The sequence below is a fragment of the Pseudorca crassidens genome, chromosome 10, assembly GCF_039906515.1.
Source record: "Pseudorca crassidens isolate mPseCra1 chromosome 10, mPseCra1.hap1, whole genome shotgun sequence".
In the NCBI taxonomy this organism is placed as follows: domain Eukaryota; kingdom Metazoa; phylum Chordata; class Mammalia; order Artiodactyla; family Delphinidae; genus Pseudorca; species Pseudorca crassidens.
In genome coordinates this window covers 59,060,271-59,076,970 of record NC_090305.1, presented here as the reverse complement: position 1 = coordinate 59,076,970, position 16,700 = coordinate 59,060,271, and the positions used below count along the sequence as shown (strand labels likewise).

General features: G+C 48.2%; 1 protein-coding gene across 3 annotated transcripts in view; it reads right to left on the bottom strand.

The window, feature by feature from the left end:
• Positions 1-2,924: 2,924 nt before the first annotated feature.
• ACVR2B (activin A receptor type 2B) overlaps positions 2,925-16,700 on the bottom strand; it is a 34,844-nt gene continuing 21,068 nt past the window's right edge. For 2 of the 3 annotated variants that reach the window (XM_067753845.1, XM_067753844.1), the window contains exons 8-11: positions 15,826-15,940; positions 15,047-15,185; positions 14,823-14,953; positions 2,925-13,245 (exon numbers count right to left, since the gene is read on the bottom strand). In XM_067753845.1, the coding sequence (XP_067609946.1) occupies positions 13,051-13,245; positions 14,823-14,953; positions 15,047-15,185; positions 15,826-15,940 (580 nt within the window). In that variant the 3' untranslated portion in view covers positions 2,925-13,050. Of the gene's footprint in view, positions 13,246-14,093; positions 14,954-15,046; positions 15,186-15,825; positions 15,941-16,700 lie in introns of those variants that run through there. The other variant, XM_067753843.1, reaches the window with a different exon arrangement.

The following is a 16,700-nucleotide window of genomic DNA, read 5'->3' as shown; positions in this document are numbered from 1 at the left end:
AGCGCAAGAGCGCGCCCCCTGGTGACAAACCTGGAGGCCCAGGAGCGTCCCGGCTCCATGCCTGGTCCCCTGGGCCGGGTGATGGGTGAGAGCATGACGCTTTGAAGGCTCGGTATGTGCACATACAGTCCTAAGAAGAAAATACTCTTAGTCCCGTTTAATAGGTGAGTAAACCACTTGCGCATGCTTACGCTAAGGTCCTCAGAACTGAGATTCCAACTTAGGTCTGATTCTAAAACCTCTGCCACATTGGATGGCCTCATGACACGTGGCTTTGAAATCGCATGGTACACAAATCGTAACTTCTAAAGATAGCTTGGCATCTCCTAAGGAGTTTCTTGACAAGACAGTACTCCATGGTGGTTTAGGACCCTGAATCAGAGCACAGGGGTTTGGATCCCCACTCAACCACTTTCTACCTTTCTGTTTCCTCTTTTTAAAACGGGAATAATAATAGTAATAATAATAATACTTATTAGACCATAGGGTTCTTGTGAGGATTAAAGGAGATTAACCATGTAAAGCATTTAGGGAAGAACCTGGGGCATGTCGTTAAGTGCTCTGTTAATATTAGCAATTTTTATTTAGGCAGCTCTACTTTATCTTTATAGAATATGGAATCCGGATTGCTGAATGCCTGTCAAAGGAAGGTTGTATGTTTTATGTACTCCCATTCACAAATAAATAGGTCTTCTTCATTTTGCAGCATAATCTCCAGCATTCCATGTGGATTTAGTTCACTAAGCAGGAGGCCAATTCTAACAACCAACTTAAGTGTAGACGTTGTTTTGGGCTTCCCTGGTGGCGCAGTGGTTGACAGTCCGCCTGCCGATGCAGGGGACACGGGTTCGTGCACCGGTCCGGGAAGATCCCACATGCCGCGGAGCGGCTGGGCCCGTGAGCCATGGCCGCTGAGCCTGCGCGTCCGGAGCCTGTGCTCCGCAACGGGAGAGGCCACAGCAGTGAGACGCCCGCGTATCGCAAAAAAAAAAAAAAAAAGTATACGTTGTTTTGACAGCTTCATGGCTCCATACGCCCTCCCAGGAATACCTGTCATGAAGTCATTTTGTATAATCCCCAGGGCTTCCGACACTAACTGGTTGAGCTAAGTCAACCAGAGTCTTCCTAAGGATTTTCGATCTGGAACTTTCTCCAGATAGCACAGCTGTGACATATGGAACTCCCGCTCTGTCTACAGCCTTTTTTCTTGCTAAGTAGACAAAGAGTAGATGCATCTGGTCTTGCACAGAACACCAGTGGAACAAATGCTGACACGGGTGAAGGCGTGCCATGCTGACCCCAGCTTCCGAGGCTCCTGAAGAAGCCCAGACACATCCTGCCCTTTACCCAAGGCTTGGCTGGCCACTTGCCCCAGGATCCTTCCGGCAAAGCCCCCTTTTTGTTTAATGGTGTCTGGCATGTGCAGTCAAGAGTCCAAATACAACCAGGCAACACTAGTATCTGTAGGTTTCAAAGCTGCTTTGACAGCTTCCATCAGAATTTACTAAATACACACATTCACTCAAGAGGTAGTTCTCAAGGCCCTCCTAAGTGCCATGCACTGTGCTAAGCACCAGAAAGAGAGAGAAATGGTGGGTGACTCTTCCTCTCCCACATCCTGTACTTGGAAACAACAGTGAACCCCACACTGGGCCCCAAGAGTCAAGAATTAGAAGTAAAGTCTGCCCGACTCTGGGTAGGGTACCTCCTCTGGGCCTGTTTGTCCACCTTTAAAATGAAGGACCAGTAGTTTTAAAACTATCATCAGGGGAACCCTAGTATTCCATAGGGGTGCTTGAGAATTAAGGGAAGGAGTGGGAGGGAAGGCTGAATGGCCCCTGAGCCCTCTTCTACTTGCTAACTTGGGCAAGCCTGCTTTTATGAACCGGCTTCTGTGTCCAATTTTTTTTTTGTTTTAACTGAAAGAATCCCTTTGCTGAAGAGAAAGCAACCAGATGGTCCCTGCAGTTCGACCTTCCAGTGTTGCTAGCGCTAAGGTCTTCATTCAAAAACGTTAGCCTTTTGTCTTCCTCTCCTTCTCATCAAGGGCACTCACTAATAAAAGGTGAACTTTCTAACTCTGAGAAGACAAAATGGATCAAAAAGTGGACAACCGGTTCCTAAATAGAGGGCCCCTTCATCAAAAATTGTTCCAAAGAGATCCAAGCAGGTTATTTAATCTTCATAATAAACTGAATAAAAAGGCATTGACACCACCAGAAGGATTCAAAGCAATTGTTTCTCCACTTAGCAAATATTAGTCAGAGGCCAAAAAAAATCTTTTATGTTACTGCAGAAAGCAGTGAGGTGATTTCTGCGTCTTTCCTGTTTTATTAGGTAGTAGAGACTATAATTATTTTATTAGCAGGGAACCACGTTTGCATCTAGTGAGATAACTCAGGAGCTCCCAAACGGGAGATCTGGCTTGCTGATTCAGATCTGGGGTGGTGCTCCATCACTGTGTTTTTTTAACAGCTCAGCAAGTGACCCAGCTACTCAGCCATGTTTGGAAATGGCAGCGCTTGTATTCTCAGTAGTCCTGAATATAACTTATTTTCTAGGTTTCTCTGCTGCACTTACAAAAATATTGCTCAGGGCTGTCTGCAAAGTATATGATTGGGGAGCAGGGTTGTGTGTGGGGGGATCTGGGGGATTTGGAAAATAACACCCCTGTCCTGCAGGAACATACCCAAAGTCCCAGGACAGTCCATTAAGGAGAAGCCCACAGTGTCTCGAACTAAGTCCTGAGCTTCTGAAGGGTAGACCTGGAGACCTGTGCTTAGGTCCACCCACAGGACCTTGACAGCCTAGGTATCGGCCATTAACTGCATGTCGTCCAAGCAGGAATTCACGGAGGTGCTCAAGTTGGCCCTGTAAGTGAGAGAACACAACCCCCTGCCGTGTGATTAAGAGAGACAACAGGATTTTTATTATTATTATTATTTTATTTTCATATACAAAAAGATAAAACTTGAAACAGTTCTAGATTTTTCCTCCTATCTGTTGGGGTGTGGCTGCTTCTTCACACAGGGGGAAAAAACTACATTCACATCGGTTTATTTGAGGACCCAGTGCAGAGTTCAAGCAGCAAAACCCCAACTTAGCAGATCTAATTCCAAACTTGACACTCATTTCTAAAATTACCACAGTAAAAAGGAACAAAGATCCACTGCAAATGAATGAACTATGATACAATGTTCTCTCCAAAATGTCTTCATTTTGCAACTGTAATTACATGGATGTCTGCTTTAGGCCATTTTAGATGTGTGCGGGTATATAATATATATATGTGTGTGTGTTTTATATATATATATATATATAAATCAGCACACTTTTCAAATCCAGACAGGGTAACAGCAACAAGCTTAACTCTGTGTGTGTGTGTATATATATATATATTTTTAAACATGATACTTTAGTATAACTTTTGTTAATTCAGTAGTACAATCTATTTCTGTTCTACAAAATTTTTATTTTATAGCTACAAGGGTGAAAAGTGACCTATTACATTTACATCTCACATATCCTGGCATACAAACAGTACTTACTGAATTTGAGCCAAAAACTAGAAGTCTTTAGTTTTAGCACTTGAAGAGCTTCTTCACTTCTACAGGCTTAAATCATATCCTAGTCACATTTCCAGAGTTTTCAAATGATTCGTCATTGTAAACCGTGAGAAACAGGTGAATCCAAACTTTTAATTACAGTTTTATATACAAGTTAGATAACACAGCTCAAAAAGACTTTGCTATCCATCCTAAACCCAACACACACATTCTCCACTAAGTTATTAGACAAGTCTTAGGATTTTCCTTCTTTTCCTTACAAATAATACACACATTTAGAAGGAGCTGGTAACACTGACATATAAGATGGCAAATGAGAGGTGACATCTGTTGGTTCCAGAATTGGTCCTGCAAATGTTGTACTCTGCTGTGTTCCTTAACTGTGTGTCTGTTACATGCAGAAGCTCTTTTCACAAGAATTGACATCAAACTCAATGTAAGTTAAATTTACAGTACTGTATGAAGTTCTTCAGATTCAAGGACAAATGTGGAAAAAATATTAACACGTGAAAAATTCGGCCTTTGATGCTACCATTAAGATCATGTCAAATTCATAAGCAGATTCTTTTGTACAGTTGAAAAACGGCATTGTGTGGATTTGTGGCGTGGAACTGAAATCTAGAAGTATGTTTCTCATCTGCGGTAACCCTCACCCCCAATTCTCAAGTACCACCCAATTCTCTTTGCATTTTTACAGAATTCCAGGGAAAAAAAAAAAGGGAGGAAAAAGACGCTGGCATTTTAACAACTCCTCCCCTCACAGGAGGTCTTCACACTCTCAGATGAGGTCTCCTAAGAATCTCTGTACGGTCACTGGCTCTCAGACGGTGTTTGACAATGACTTGGACACTTTCCAAATCAAATCCCAGATGTTGCCTAACCTTTCCTACTCTCATCTGTCATTGCTGGTAAAATTTCGATGAGCGTGTTTTTCCCTTATGGAGAAATTATTTGGCTCAACATACACTTAACTCGTGGCAGGGCTCTGAGAAAACCCCAGCTGGGCTAAAGCCCTTGCAGAGACTGAAGTAAACAGCGCCTGAACAGAGTAGAGACCGAACACTTCGAGGGCTGAGTTGGGACCCAGTGGGGACACACTGACCCTGGTGTCCCACGGTCAGCAGGACAGGCCAGGTGGGCAGCCCACGCTCGTAGGGCTGAGTTACCACTTTAATGTTGGTCTGCCATCTATGCCCCAGCGACAAAATTTCAGATGTGGTGACTGCTGGTTAATTAAACTTTCTGAACTGGTAAAAAAGGCTCTTTAAAAAATATATATATATTTATTTAAAATACATCAAAATGACAAACAGCCATAACCCGCAAGGCCTAATTTCACAGCAACATACGCTACAGACATCTTCCCGAAATGCACTGTGGTGGATGGGGGCGGGGTTTTCAATCCTGCCATTTGAGGGAATGTTCTTCATTTGAGCTTTAGTGACTGGAAATGTGTTACAAAGAGCTCATTTTCGGAACTCATTTGTGTACAAGGCCAACCAGTTGAATCACTCTGCCTATTCAGACAGCAGAATACTGAAAATGGCAGAATTCAAAGTGGAGCGCAGAAAGCACCCTTCAGATGGCACTCGAGACCCATCCCACCGCAGGGCCATGAAGAGCTTGCCAGAAGCCCCTTTTGCAATCCTTGGGAAGAGTTTTACTTTAAAACAAATAAGTACCCATACTCGGCAGGGTTCCTGCGTGTGTATGTCACAAGCCTGCAGTTTTGAGAGGACCCAGATGGTGACACTGTTCAACACAAGGTCTGAGGTAACTGGTTCTTAACACACCTGGAGCACAGAACTGCATCCAGAAAATACAGCTGGGAAAAAGGAAAAAGGTGGGGTTTCGGGCTAGAAAAGACAAGTAGAAAAAAGCTTACAGCAGTTGCTTTTGGGGGGAGGCAGGTGACAAAAACAAAGGCACAAAAGAATTACATTCCAAGACATGTGGCTGGAGAGCAGAGAAATGTTCTTTGATGGGGAACAGGAAAATGACGGATGGTTGGTTCCCAGAGTGCTCCTGGATCTGCCAAAACTCAATTCATTCAAGTATAAAAGGGGTAGTGTAAAACTTGACTCTCGATCAGACCGAATAAAAGCACAGCTGGTTTCACATGACACATTAGGGACTCTCCTGACAATTCTGTCCCAACCAGAACACCTCCGAACGCAGCAGCTGAAGCCAGCAGGCAGGGGCTGGGGAACAGGCCTTCAGCCATTACGGCTAGAATATGAGCTACATGACTCTACACTTGAGTATAGATGAGTATACATGATGTATACTTCCTATACATCCCCAACAAAAAGGCTCATTACCCAATAACCATCCACTCTCTACCCAAAAAATCAAAAGGCTAACATGAAGACTGCCTTCCAGATTATGGCAGTGATGCTGACCTTTGTAGGAAGAGCGGGAAAACCTTGTAGATGCTGGAAAAATGCCCTGCTGGTACAGGATTCTGAGCCTCCTCCACAGGCTCCTGGGTTACTCGCTAGACTGAAGTGGCGAGCCAACGCAGCCCCTCTCGCCTCCAACAGCCCTCACAGAGAAGATAACATGTGTCTGGCAGCTCTCCGTATAATCTGATCACTATGTCCACACACCACCCTCCCCCTTTCCGAATAATTACTCTATTGGGAATTCTGTCCTGAAAACTGGATAACTTGGTCCTAGATAATTCAGTTTGGCAGATTTCTCCAATCACCAAATCCTCTTTTCACGTGTTCGTAGCCTGAATCTTATTCTAGTCCCAACCCACCCCAACCTGCACCCATGCAATTTCTGTTCCCCAAAACACCTTCATACTACTTCACCCATGAGAGTAACTTAGAAACTAATTATTCACCTCAGAACCCTTTGTTCAAAAGAAACCTCAGGAGGAAGCACAACTGTGAAGCACACTGCAGGCTCCACTTGCCTCTCCCAGCCCCTCTCCTCCAGGTCTGCAAGGAGCAGGGCTGAGCACCCCTGTCCTGCACAGACCGTCCCACACAGACAGCCACGAGTGGAGTTTTGGTCAAACGAGACCCAAAGATGGTCTGTAATCTGCCAGTGTATCAACGAGAATCCGCAGGAGCGCTAAGTGACAGCGCCACACCACTTACACTCCAGTGTATGTTTATCTTGAAAGGTAAAGCTCATTACTCTGATTAGAGAATCATTCTTATTCGAAACTCACTAGACTTTATAAAAATAATCTGTGGTATAAAACAGTCTCCACACTGTGCAGAAGAAATCTGTCAGGTGATATAACTAAATATATATGTAGTGCTATAGATTTTTTAAAGTAAAATTTCAAGTGTTGTAACTCTATTATATAACCTATACTTTTATTTACAATGCTACCTAACAACATTACAATGCAAACATGATTCGGAGAATCAGGGAATGAGCCCACTCCCAACCAACAGCAGAAATTCCCAGGACTCAAGACAGAACTCATCCATTTGCAAAAAACCCATCCTCACCTGCCTGAAAAGCATTAGCTAATGCGTTGTATTTTTTATAACCATCAGCTTAAAAATGTAAACTTTGCAAATGAATGAAACGCTTTTCTGTAGATGTCCACAAGAAACCACGTTTGTAGAATCCACTGCATACACACGTGTCCGTGTGTGTATTTCTTTAGTGTCCTGTAACTGGCTTGCAGTAGTTCTCAGAATCGTCTAGGCCCCAGACAATCCAAAGACACTCCTGGAGAAGAAAGGGCAGCACAGGGCCCATCTCCACATGCTGGCGTTTAGAGAATATGCATTTTAATTCATGAGGAAAAAACACTTGTGTTATCGCTACGAGCTGCCATAGGAGCAAATAATATATCACTGGTTTTGGCACTACAGGGATACATGGAGTACCACAATCAAAAAGTCCTGCTTCACTCATACCTGGAAGATACCATCACAAAAATGTAAAAGCTTGGTAAAAATTGTAAAAATTTAAATAGTGGTAAATCCTTTAAATTCAATATCTTGTCCAAACCAAAGTTTACAGTGGACCCAAAATGAGTTTAAAATAGGAATATTCAAAATACCCCACTAGATAATTTGGACTTTTACTTGATGATAATGTATAGGTCTCCTGGACCCACTACAGTCGTCCCTCTGTATGGGGGAGGAGTGTGGCAGGGGGATGGGAATCCAAAATCCACCGAGGCAGAGGCCTCTTACATAAAATGGTGTAGCATTTGCATATAGCCTCCACAGATCCTCCCCTATACTTGAAATCACCTCTAGATTACTTATAATACCAAACACAATATAAATACTATGTAAATAGCTGTAAATACAATGTCAATACTATGTAAAGAGTTGCCAGTAGGTGGCAAATTCAAGTTTTGATTTTTGGAACATTCTGTAATTTTTCCCCCCAAAATACTTTTGATCCGAGGTTGGTTGAACCCACGAATGAGGAACCCGTGGATACAGAGGGCCGACTGTAATTGTTTTTAAAGTGTGGCTGAGTCAAATAAATTAATTTCCAAGGGAGAGGGTGCATTTTAAGCTTCAATTTCTTTTTGCTACAAAACTAAAATCATCTTTTAAAACTTCCCCAAGCCTCCTAAAGGTCTGGGATACATTCATACGTGAATTGCTGGTTACAAATTAACTGTCAGGAGTCTTACTTAAAGAACTATGCCTATAACCCTGAATACACTGTTTACAAATCTAGACTGAGAAAATAAACAAACAGTTCATCAACTGAATTACTGGGTCTGTTTCTTTGCCTAAAACATTACTCCTGATTGAGACTTAAACTCATCATTACTAGGCTGAACACATTAGCTGCTGAGCATTTTATTAGTTCAGGTTTTGTGAACAGCCATCGACCTAGGAGAATTCAAATCACCCAGAAGAGGAGAAAAAGCCATCTTGTCCTCTTTCCTTTTCTGGCTGCTTGGGGGAGCGGGGGGCGGCGTGTAGAGAGTCAATTCCCTGTGCTTCTTGGAAAAATGTGGTCTGAGGGCCCCTGAGCTGTGAACCAGGCAGGGCTGGCTGTCTCTCCAAAGATTCAGAACCCAACAGGCCATTGAAATAGCTGGGACTGACAGACTGAGTAAACTGATTTCTCCTGAAAAATGCTTTCCAATTTAGATATTTTTCTAGGGAGCCAAGTTCTCCGGAATAATGCCAGGCTGTTCAACTTCTAGTACCACTTGTAAAAACTTACATACATACGCTCACTATATTACTAAAAAAACATCAAATCCTTGTATTACCAATAGACGTGGGGAACTTCACATTGCATTCTAAAAAGAGGCAGAATTCCATTTGCAAGAGGGTCACCTAGTCCTCCCACCCTGGATGGAGCAGCTGCCTCCCTGCCCTCATGGCTCAAGCACAGGGGCCACGTGATGGGCTTTCTGCGCCACACGTAGCACACGGTGGACCCTCAGTACACAGCTGGGCTTGCCACCAAGGAAACACCACACATGCAACCCAAGCACCCAGTGCAGAAAGGCAGGGCAGCAGCCAGCAAGAACGTGGCCAACTGGAGAGAAAGGGGACACAGAACTGCAGGGTCACCTGCTCAGCTCCCTAAAGCATGACAGGAGGATTAGCCTGGCCCCAGGGGCAGGGGAAGGACCACCTCAGTGGCCTGGAGATGGCAGATCTTTCCCTCGGCTGAGAACATGTGAGCTGGGGGCTCAAGAATCCTGAGGATGTTCAAGGCTGGACAAGGTCCTTCGTGTTCTGGACACATGCCACCACATCCAGAAAGAGTGAATCCTGAGTCAGAAGCAGCTGGCACACACGGGGAAGCCTCCCCAGCAGGACTGACCCCTCCGGGCACCTACTGAAAGCCAGCAGGACAGGAAGGCCATCTGAACACCAGGCTGAGGCGCTCACCACATTTATGCACAGCTGGGTCTCGCTTCCTCCTAAGAAGGGTCCATTCTCAGCCCTCACACCCCAAGTAATCAACCAAAGAAGGACTCCTGATAGGGACCAACGGCCCCAGGCAAAAGCCCAGCTTATGCCAGCCCCAGCATGAGCTAACGACTACATCCATGGCCTTCTCTGGCTGCCCGTCATGAAGAGTCCTCTGCAGGACACTGTGGCATGGTGGCCTCTGTCCCCACGTGTCTGCTCCCTCCCATGGATCTCTCTGGCTCAGGAGATCTCCCCACAGTGATCAAAAAGAACACACTCTCCCCCAAGTCCACCCCACAGCCAGAAGCCTGCCCGGACGACAGTACACTAGGAAGAAAGGGGCAGGGATCCTGGGCCACTTCTGTCCCCTGACTTGGCCACCCTCTCACCCTGGATGAGGCAGGGAAAGCAATGTCAGACTCCCTCCCTGCCCACCCGCCGCGTCTTCCACAGAGCTTTGCGGGGGGGGGGGGGGGGGGGGGGTGGGTGGGAATGTAGCAGTGATCTGAGATCTCCGGAAGTGGAGGCTACAAATCTTTGTGAAGAAGAGCACAGGCAGAGGCCCCCAACCCCATCGACACAAATCAGAGCTCTGGATGGCTGACTCCCCGGAGAAGAAGACATGACAGTAAACCTAAGTAAACCTAACTTTATCAGAGGCAGAAGACCCACCCAGGCCCCAGCAGCATGCCCGGGAGAGAGATGCCCACCTCCTGGCCACGAGCAGTCAGGGACACTCAGCCTAGCACGCGGGGAAAGGGCCGCCGGAAGCCTTCTGCCCGGCCACACCCCATGGGGCCATCTCTGGACACTTCATTCTGGTGCCAAGGCCCCAAAGGGAGTGACAGTGGCTGAGCACTGGGTCAGCAAAGAGGGAGCGTCCCCAGACAATAGGCCTGCCGTGTCCGTCCTGCATCCTGCCCCGCAGGTCCCACAGCAGGGCCAAAACGTGCTCCCAGAAGAATCAAGCCAGCACACAAAAGAAAAACTGCCCAGAGGAAATCTAAAACCAAACAGAGGCTGGGGTTTAGTGTTCCACACGGGCTGGGATCAGGGATCTAATCATGCCTATGGTAAATGAGCTACATTTGTTACTGGTTTATTCTATTCGTTTCTTCTGAGGGTTGAAAACTAGAGACTCCCAGCCCTGCCTGAGGAGAAAGCTGGAGAAATCAGATATGGCACTTTTCAATAAATATTTTAAAGCTTCTGAAAGACATAAGTGGAAAAGAAAAGCAACTGCTGTAAGGCCTGTTTTTCTGTTAAAAATTATTCCGAGGGAAGAAAAATACCACAGCAAAAAATAGCTTAAAAAGGAAAAGTCAGAAGACAAATAACTTACCAAAAAACAAAAACAAAAACCTGTCCCTGTGGCCACCTTGGCCAGCCCACATTTTGACCCATGAAGCAAAAACTGAGCTCTGAGAGGGAAGCAAACTCGTCTCCTACCACACCCCGTGCCCAAACACGCAGAGGAGGACACGGGCCAGGGGCCCAGAACCCCCGCGTGGCGGTGCACTGAGCCCTCACCACCAAGCCGTGCCGTCACAGACCAGCCCCGAGCAGTGTGGACCCAGAGGCCTACAGCTCAACTCCGCTATCACTGCTGCCAATGTGCTTAAGAAATTAAGTCTCGAGTACAATTACCTCACGTGGGTCTAAAGGCTACAGTTTTGCCAAGTTAAAGTGGGGTCACCTGTCATCCTGAACAATGACCAATCAAGTCGAGGGAAACACTTGAACTTCCAAATAACTCAGGAGGAGGCTCCCCCTCCCCTTCTCACGCCAGTCAACCTCTCCCCATCGTCCACCAACTCGCCTACCCGCAAGGTGAAGAGATCCAGTTTTTAAATAAAATGGTCTAAAGAAACGGGAAGGAAAAGTCTTCACAAATAAGAGTGATGAATGCCCAGACTCGGCCCAGACAGCCAACCTACAGTTGATGACAATTATTTACAAGGGGGCGTTATCAAAGAAAAATGGTAGCACTCCCTAGAAGACTCACAACTTTTCCTCTTTTTCTCTATTTCTTTTAAGCTTTCTTGTCATAAAAGCCAACTTACATTAAAATATACTTACTACAAGACAACACAACTAATAAAATATATAATAAAACTTACACAAGTAGAAAATTCTGAGGTATTTCTGGTTTGAGGTGGTCTGTGGTCGTGAAGTTTTAATTCTCTTACTCTTCAAAATTTAAACCTCGGAAGCCACATAGCAAAGCGTGTATGTGTGGATGTGTGTGTTTTGTTTTTTTAAAAAATTTGCATGTTTCATAAATTAAAAAAAATTCAAATGTTGAAACAGCAGCATTAGGAACATTCACTGACGAGAGCAAGGTTATGGCAAAACAGAGAAACTGTTTTTCGAATATGCACCTCTTTAAAGGGTCTGGAGAAAGCTGTGTTCACGAGCCACAGAAAGGGACAATAACGTCACCACACAGGGCAGAGCCAGCACTGCAGGACTCCGGGGGTCTCCAGAGGGGCAGGCCTTCTCGGCAGGCCCAACCCAGGAAACTCTCCCGCCCTGGCTGTGCAGAGCGCCCCCTGTGGCCATTTCCCTGAACTGCTCCAGGAGGAAGCAATGTACATATTTCAACTTTTCCTCATTAAAGATATTTACAGTATCATGTCTTACGAAGAATGTACTCACTAAACCGTGATGATTTATACCCTTACCTAACCTTAAAATCAGGGCAGAAAAAATGTTCTGTCCTATGCCCAAGCCCAAGTGAGTGGAAAAAACTGGTCAGGGCCAACAGATGGGTCAGAGCCACACCTGATTTCAGACTTTCTCCAAACCCTGCTCTTGCCGTTAACGCTTGGCCTCCACACACTCCTTCCCCTCGATTCCTGGTTACCTGAGAAGTAGTCTCATAGCAAAGGATGTTGCTCCGAATGTGCCCGGGTCCAGTGTAGCTCTGCACCAAACCCCACCCCCAGCTCTGTCCTCCCCTCCAACTCCGGTCCAAACCATCCTCATCCTCAGCCCAGTTTTTCCTCGGTCAGGACAACACCCGTTAATCCGTGAAAGACACATCTGCTGTTTCTTAAACTCACTGTCTAAAAAGGGAGAAAAACACAGTAAAAGGCGGGGGGGTGGGGGGTGGAGGACGAGGGCAGAGGGAAACTCCTCTTTTGAGGAAGATGTGTTCTTATGTAACAGTCTTCAAAGGTTCCTCTAGGTAGAGTTTGCAGCATTAAGTTTCCTAAGACAGGAGATGGGTTTCTTTGTGTCACAGATTCTGAGACAACAAACAAAGAGAAAGAGGGAAAAATGAACCCCGAAGGGCGGGAGGTGGCCGAGGCTCTTCAGCACGGCGCTGGTTCTGCATTCACAGCTCAGCACCTCAACGCCTGCTGACGTGTCCGCTGTTTGCGATACAGTAGAGCAATGTGCTGGTAAAAACTGATCCAATCCAAAAAATAATATTAATAATAATAATAATAATAATTATAATAATAAGAAGAAGTCAAGGTAAAGTAGCAGCTGCATTTTGCGTGTTTGTTGGTGTTACGGGATTTCCAAAACAAAACACTACTTTGCTTTCTTCCTTTCCTCTTCAGATCCACTGAGTCTGGAGATCCACTCATGTCCTGGGCTTAGATGCTCGACTCCTTCGGGGGCAGGTCCACATTGGTGACGGAGGTCACCAGGGAGACAAGACAGTCCGAGGTAGTGCCATTGACAGACCTCCGGATCAGGGACACCCGCTCCTCCACACAGCCCGCGGACAGACGAGCTTCTGCGTCGTGGTCCCAGCACTCCTCGATGGTCACGCAGAGCTGGGCCAGGCCCTGCACACCAGCGGGAGAGAGGAAACAGATGCCCTTGCCGGTGGCCCTCACTGAGGAAAAGCAAACCTGACGATGTTCCTGAGGACCAGGGAGAGCCACGAGCCCACCTGCAGGGGTCTGAAGGAGACTCCCCTTCCGACAGTCACCAGCCTGAGGCCACGGGCCTCCTCCACAGCGCTGACGAAGGGTCCACTGAACCTCAACGTGGGAAGCAGGGCAACCCAGGGCCCTCCGGGGGCAGACATGGCTGCTGCCGCGGAGCAGTGATATTCAAACAAAATCTTATTACGCCAAGCCTAAACCACATAAGGGCCCAAAGTGCAGTCACAGTGGGAAAAAAGGAAGGCTTCATCCCACCCTGTCCCCCATAGCCCTGGACACCTCCCCAGAGTCCAGGGAACGTGGCGTGACACCCTGTGCTGGAACCAACTGTGTGCAGCTGGGAAAGGCAGCAGGATGGGCAAAATGCCCACACCCAGGAGCAGTCCGGCCTGCTCAGCATCAGGACACACTCAGACCTCTCTGGATCTGCTCCTCATCAGGGAACTGGACTGGCAACCCCAGTTTCTCTGCCCTGGGAGACTGAGGAGGTCTGAGGCAGAAGGTAAGTTCCTGGCCCAGCTTCCCTCTCCTGATGCCTAAGTTTTTCCATTTGCGGCTCTGGGCTCCAGGGAGCAGCATGGCAGCTGAACTTGGCCTCCACAGCTCGACCCCAGACCATATGGTGAGAGCGCTAGCTCCCACTGGCCCCAAGGATGTCCCTCTTCTGAATTAACCCTGGGGTAGCAGGGGGAAGGACTCAATGAAACTGGAGGCAAATATCCTTCCAAGAAAGGTAATGATTTACATAGCTGGGGTCTCTTTTTTTTTTTTTTTTTTTTGCGGTACGCGGGCCTCTCGCTGTTGTGGCCTCTCCCGTTGCGGAACACAGGCTCCGGACGTGCAGGCTCAGCGGCCATGGCTCACGGGCCCAGCCGCTTCGCGGCATGTGGGATCTTCCCGGACCGGGGCACGAACCCGTGTCCCCTGCATCGGCAGGCGGACTCTCAACCACTGCGCCACCAGGGAAGCCCATAGCTGGGGTCCTTTGTATGGTATCTCCAGACTGGAGGGGCCCAGATGCCACAGAGCTAAGCCATATTAAGCACTTATGTGATAGGTGTCCTGCCTGGTGATATACAGTAACTCCTTCAATCTATTACTACCCTGAGGAGACAAAGGCTCAGAGACATAAAGCAATTTGCCGGAAGTTACCCAGCTACTGACCGGCAGATCCAGGATTCCAACCAACATGTGTCAGGCCCAGGGCCAGTGGGCTCCACTGCACCAGTGCTCCACGGGGGCAACCAGGGCTCTGACGGAGCTGTCAGGCCCCATCGCTCTCTGTGGCCAAAACCAGAGCCACCTCCCTGCAGAGCACTAACCTCCCCAGACGCTCTCCTGGTGGAAGGGAGGCACTGCACCAAGTGGCCTCTGACCAGGCAGGGGCGGAGGGGCTGTCCCGCTGCCTGCGGCCCCTCTCTCTGACCCTGCCACACATGGGAGGGGCTGCCCTCTCTGCCCCCCAGGCCCCTCACCGGGTGTTTCAGCCAGTGATCCTTGATGGCAGGCCGCATCTTCTTGTGCACGACCACCTCCTGCAGCTCCTCCAGTGACGGGTGCTGGCCAATCTCTTCCTCAAAAGGCAGCATGTACTCGTCCACAGGTCCTGGGGGCGGAGAGAGAGCCCGGCAGGGTCACCCTAACGCCCAGCCACACCCCCCCACACACCCAGAATGCTCCGGGCTCCCGTCCCGCTCACCATCGGCAGCTTTGCAGCGGGACACGAGCTCCCACAGCACCAGGCCCATGGCATACATGTCGATGCGCAAAAAGGCGTCTCTCTGGAAGTTGATGGCTCCCTCGAGCACCTCAGGGGCCATGTACCGCCGCGTGCCCACCTGCACGGGGACAGGGGAGGGTCTGCGGTCACCAACCACGCACAAATGCACTCACAGCTGGACACAGGAGCTACAGCCGTGTGCACAGCAGGGCCACCAACAATGACGGCTGTCCCTGACGCACCACATCCCTGGGGGGCCCCGGGGTCGTGAAGTAATGACGACTGTAAAGTGTCATTCGAGACAGCAGTAATCTACCATGAACTGCTGCCTCCATCAGCACCACGAGGGGCTACACAGATGATGTGTACTTCACTGAGACGCACGCCAAAAGCAGAAGGGGGAGAATACTTAAAAATAGTAATAGCCGTTGTTTTAGGACGATTTGCTTAGGCTTAACCTTAGGTTACTTTTTCTAGGTTTCTGGTTTGGATTCTTAGTATACTCTTATTTATCTTATTTTTATCTTGTTTAATAATTACAACTGAAAGAGGAAGGGAAATCTGTTTCTCACTGGCTGGCCTGGGAAACCACACCACCCTCCAGGCCTCGCTCTCCCCACGGGTGAAAGAGAGCATTGCTCCTGGAGTTCTCAGACAGCTCTGAGCTCGCGGGGCAATCCCTGCCCCCTCCCAACTGAGCACCAGAAGGGCAGCGTCCACCCGTGCCCCCACGTCTCACACCCCCTGAGGCTCGTCACCTGCCCATGAGTGTCCCCCGGAGGTTTCCCTGGCTCAAACCGAACAGCCAGGCCAAAGTCAGCCAGCACGGCCGTGAGGTCACTCTTCAGCAATACATTCTTGCTCTTAAAGTCCCTGTGGAGACAATGGACTGAGACAGAGTCGAACATGTGGTCCAACTGACCCTCCTCCTGGCTTCCCACCTTGATTCTCAGAGACCCCAGGCCAGGCCATCCCACCCGTGGGGAGCAGGGTCTGTGCCAGGGTGGAGTTCCATGAAGCCACACGGGCAGGCAGCTTTAGGACGCCTCCCTCCACTGGTGTGAGAGTCCAAAACTGCACTCCCACCAGAGCGGCAACGCTGACCCCAGCCCGGTGCCCAGCATCGAAGGCCAGCCCTCACATTCTCAGAGGGCTTGAGGAGGGGGCATAGCAGCCAGGGATGTGAGTTTCCTGGGAAGAATTTACACTATTTGGGATGTGAGTGAAAAGAGAAGTTTCAGTGAACTGGCCTGGGTTCCGAGCAGGCCCCCGAGGCTCGAGCCGCTACGGGAGCAGCGGAGCGGGGGCTGAGGTTGCGTTCAGCCTGGCCCCTCCCTAGCAGGTCCTCAATCTTCCCGCGCCTGTCTCAGCCTTGCCGTGAGGGCTAAACCGATGGACGAATGTTTAGGGACACCCCTGGCACACTTACTATGCACTACCGTTAGGTGGAACCATATGGAAGAGTCGACATTCAACCGTTTTTGACCTACAACAATGGCAATTTCATACAGTCAACCTCCTATGTCATTAATGTTATTACCATCGGGGCCCTTCAGCTTTGAACCCTGGAATTCGAGGCTCACTCCCTACCTCACGGCCACAGAACCACACTACACTAGGTCTACTTCTCTGC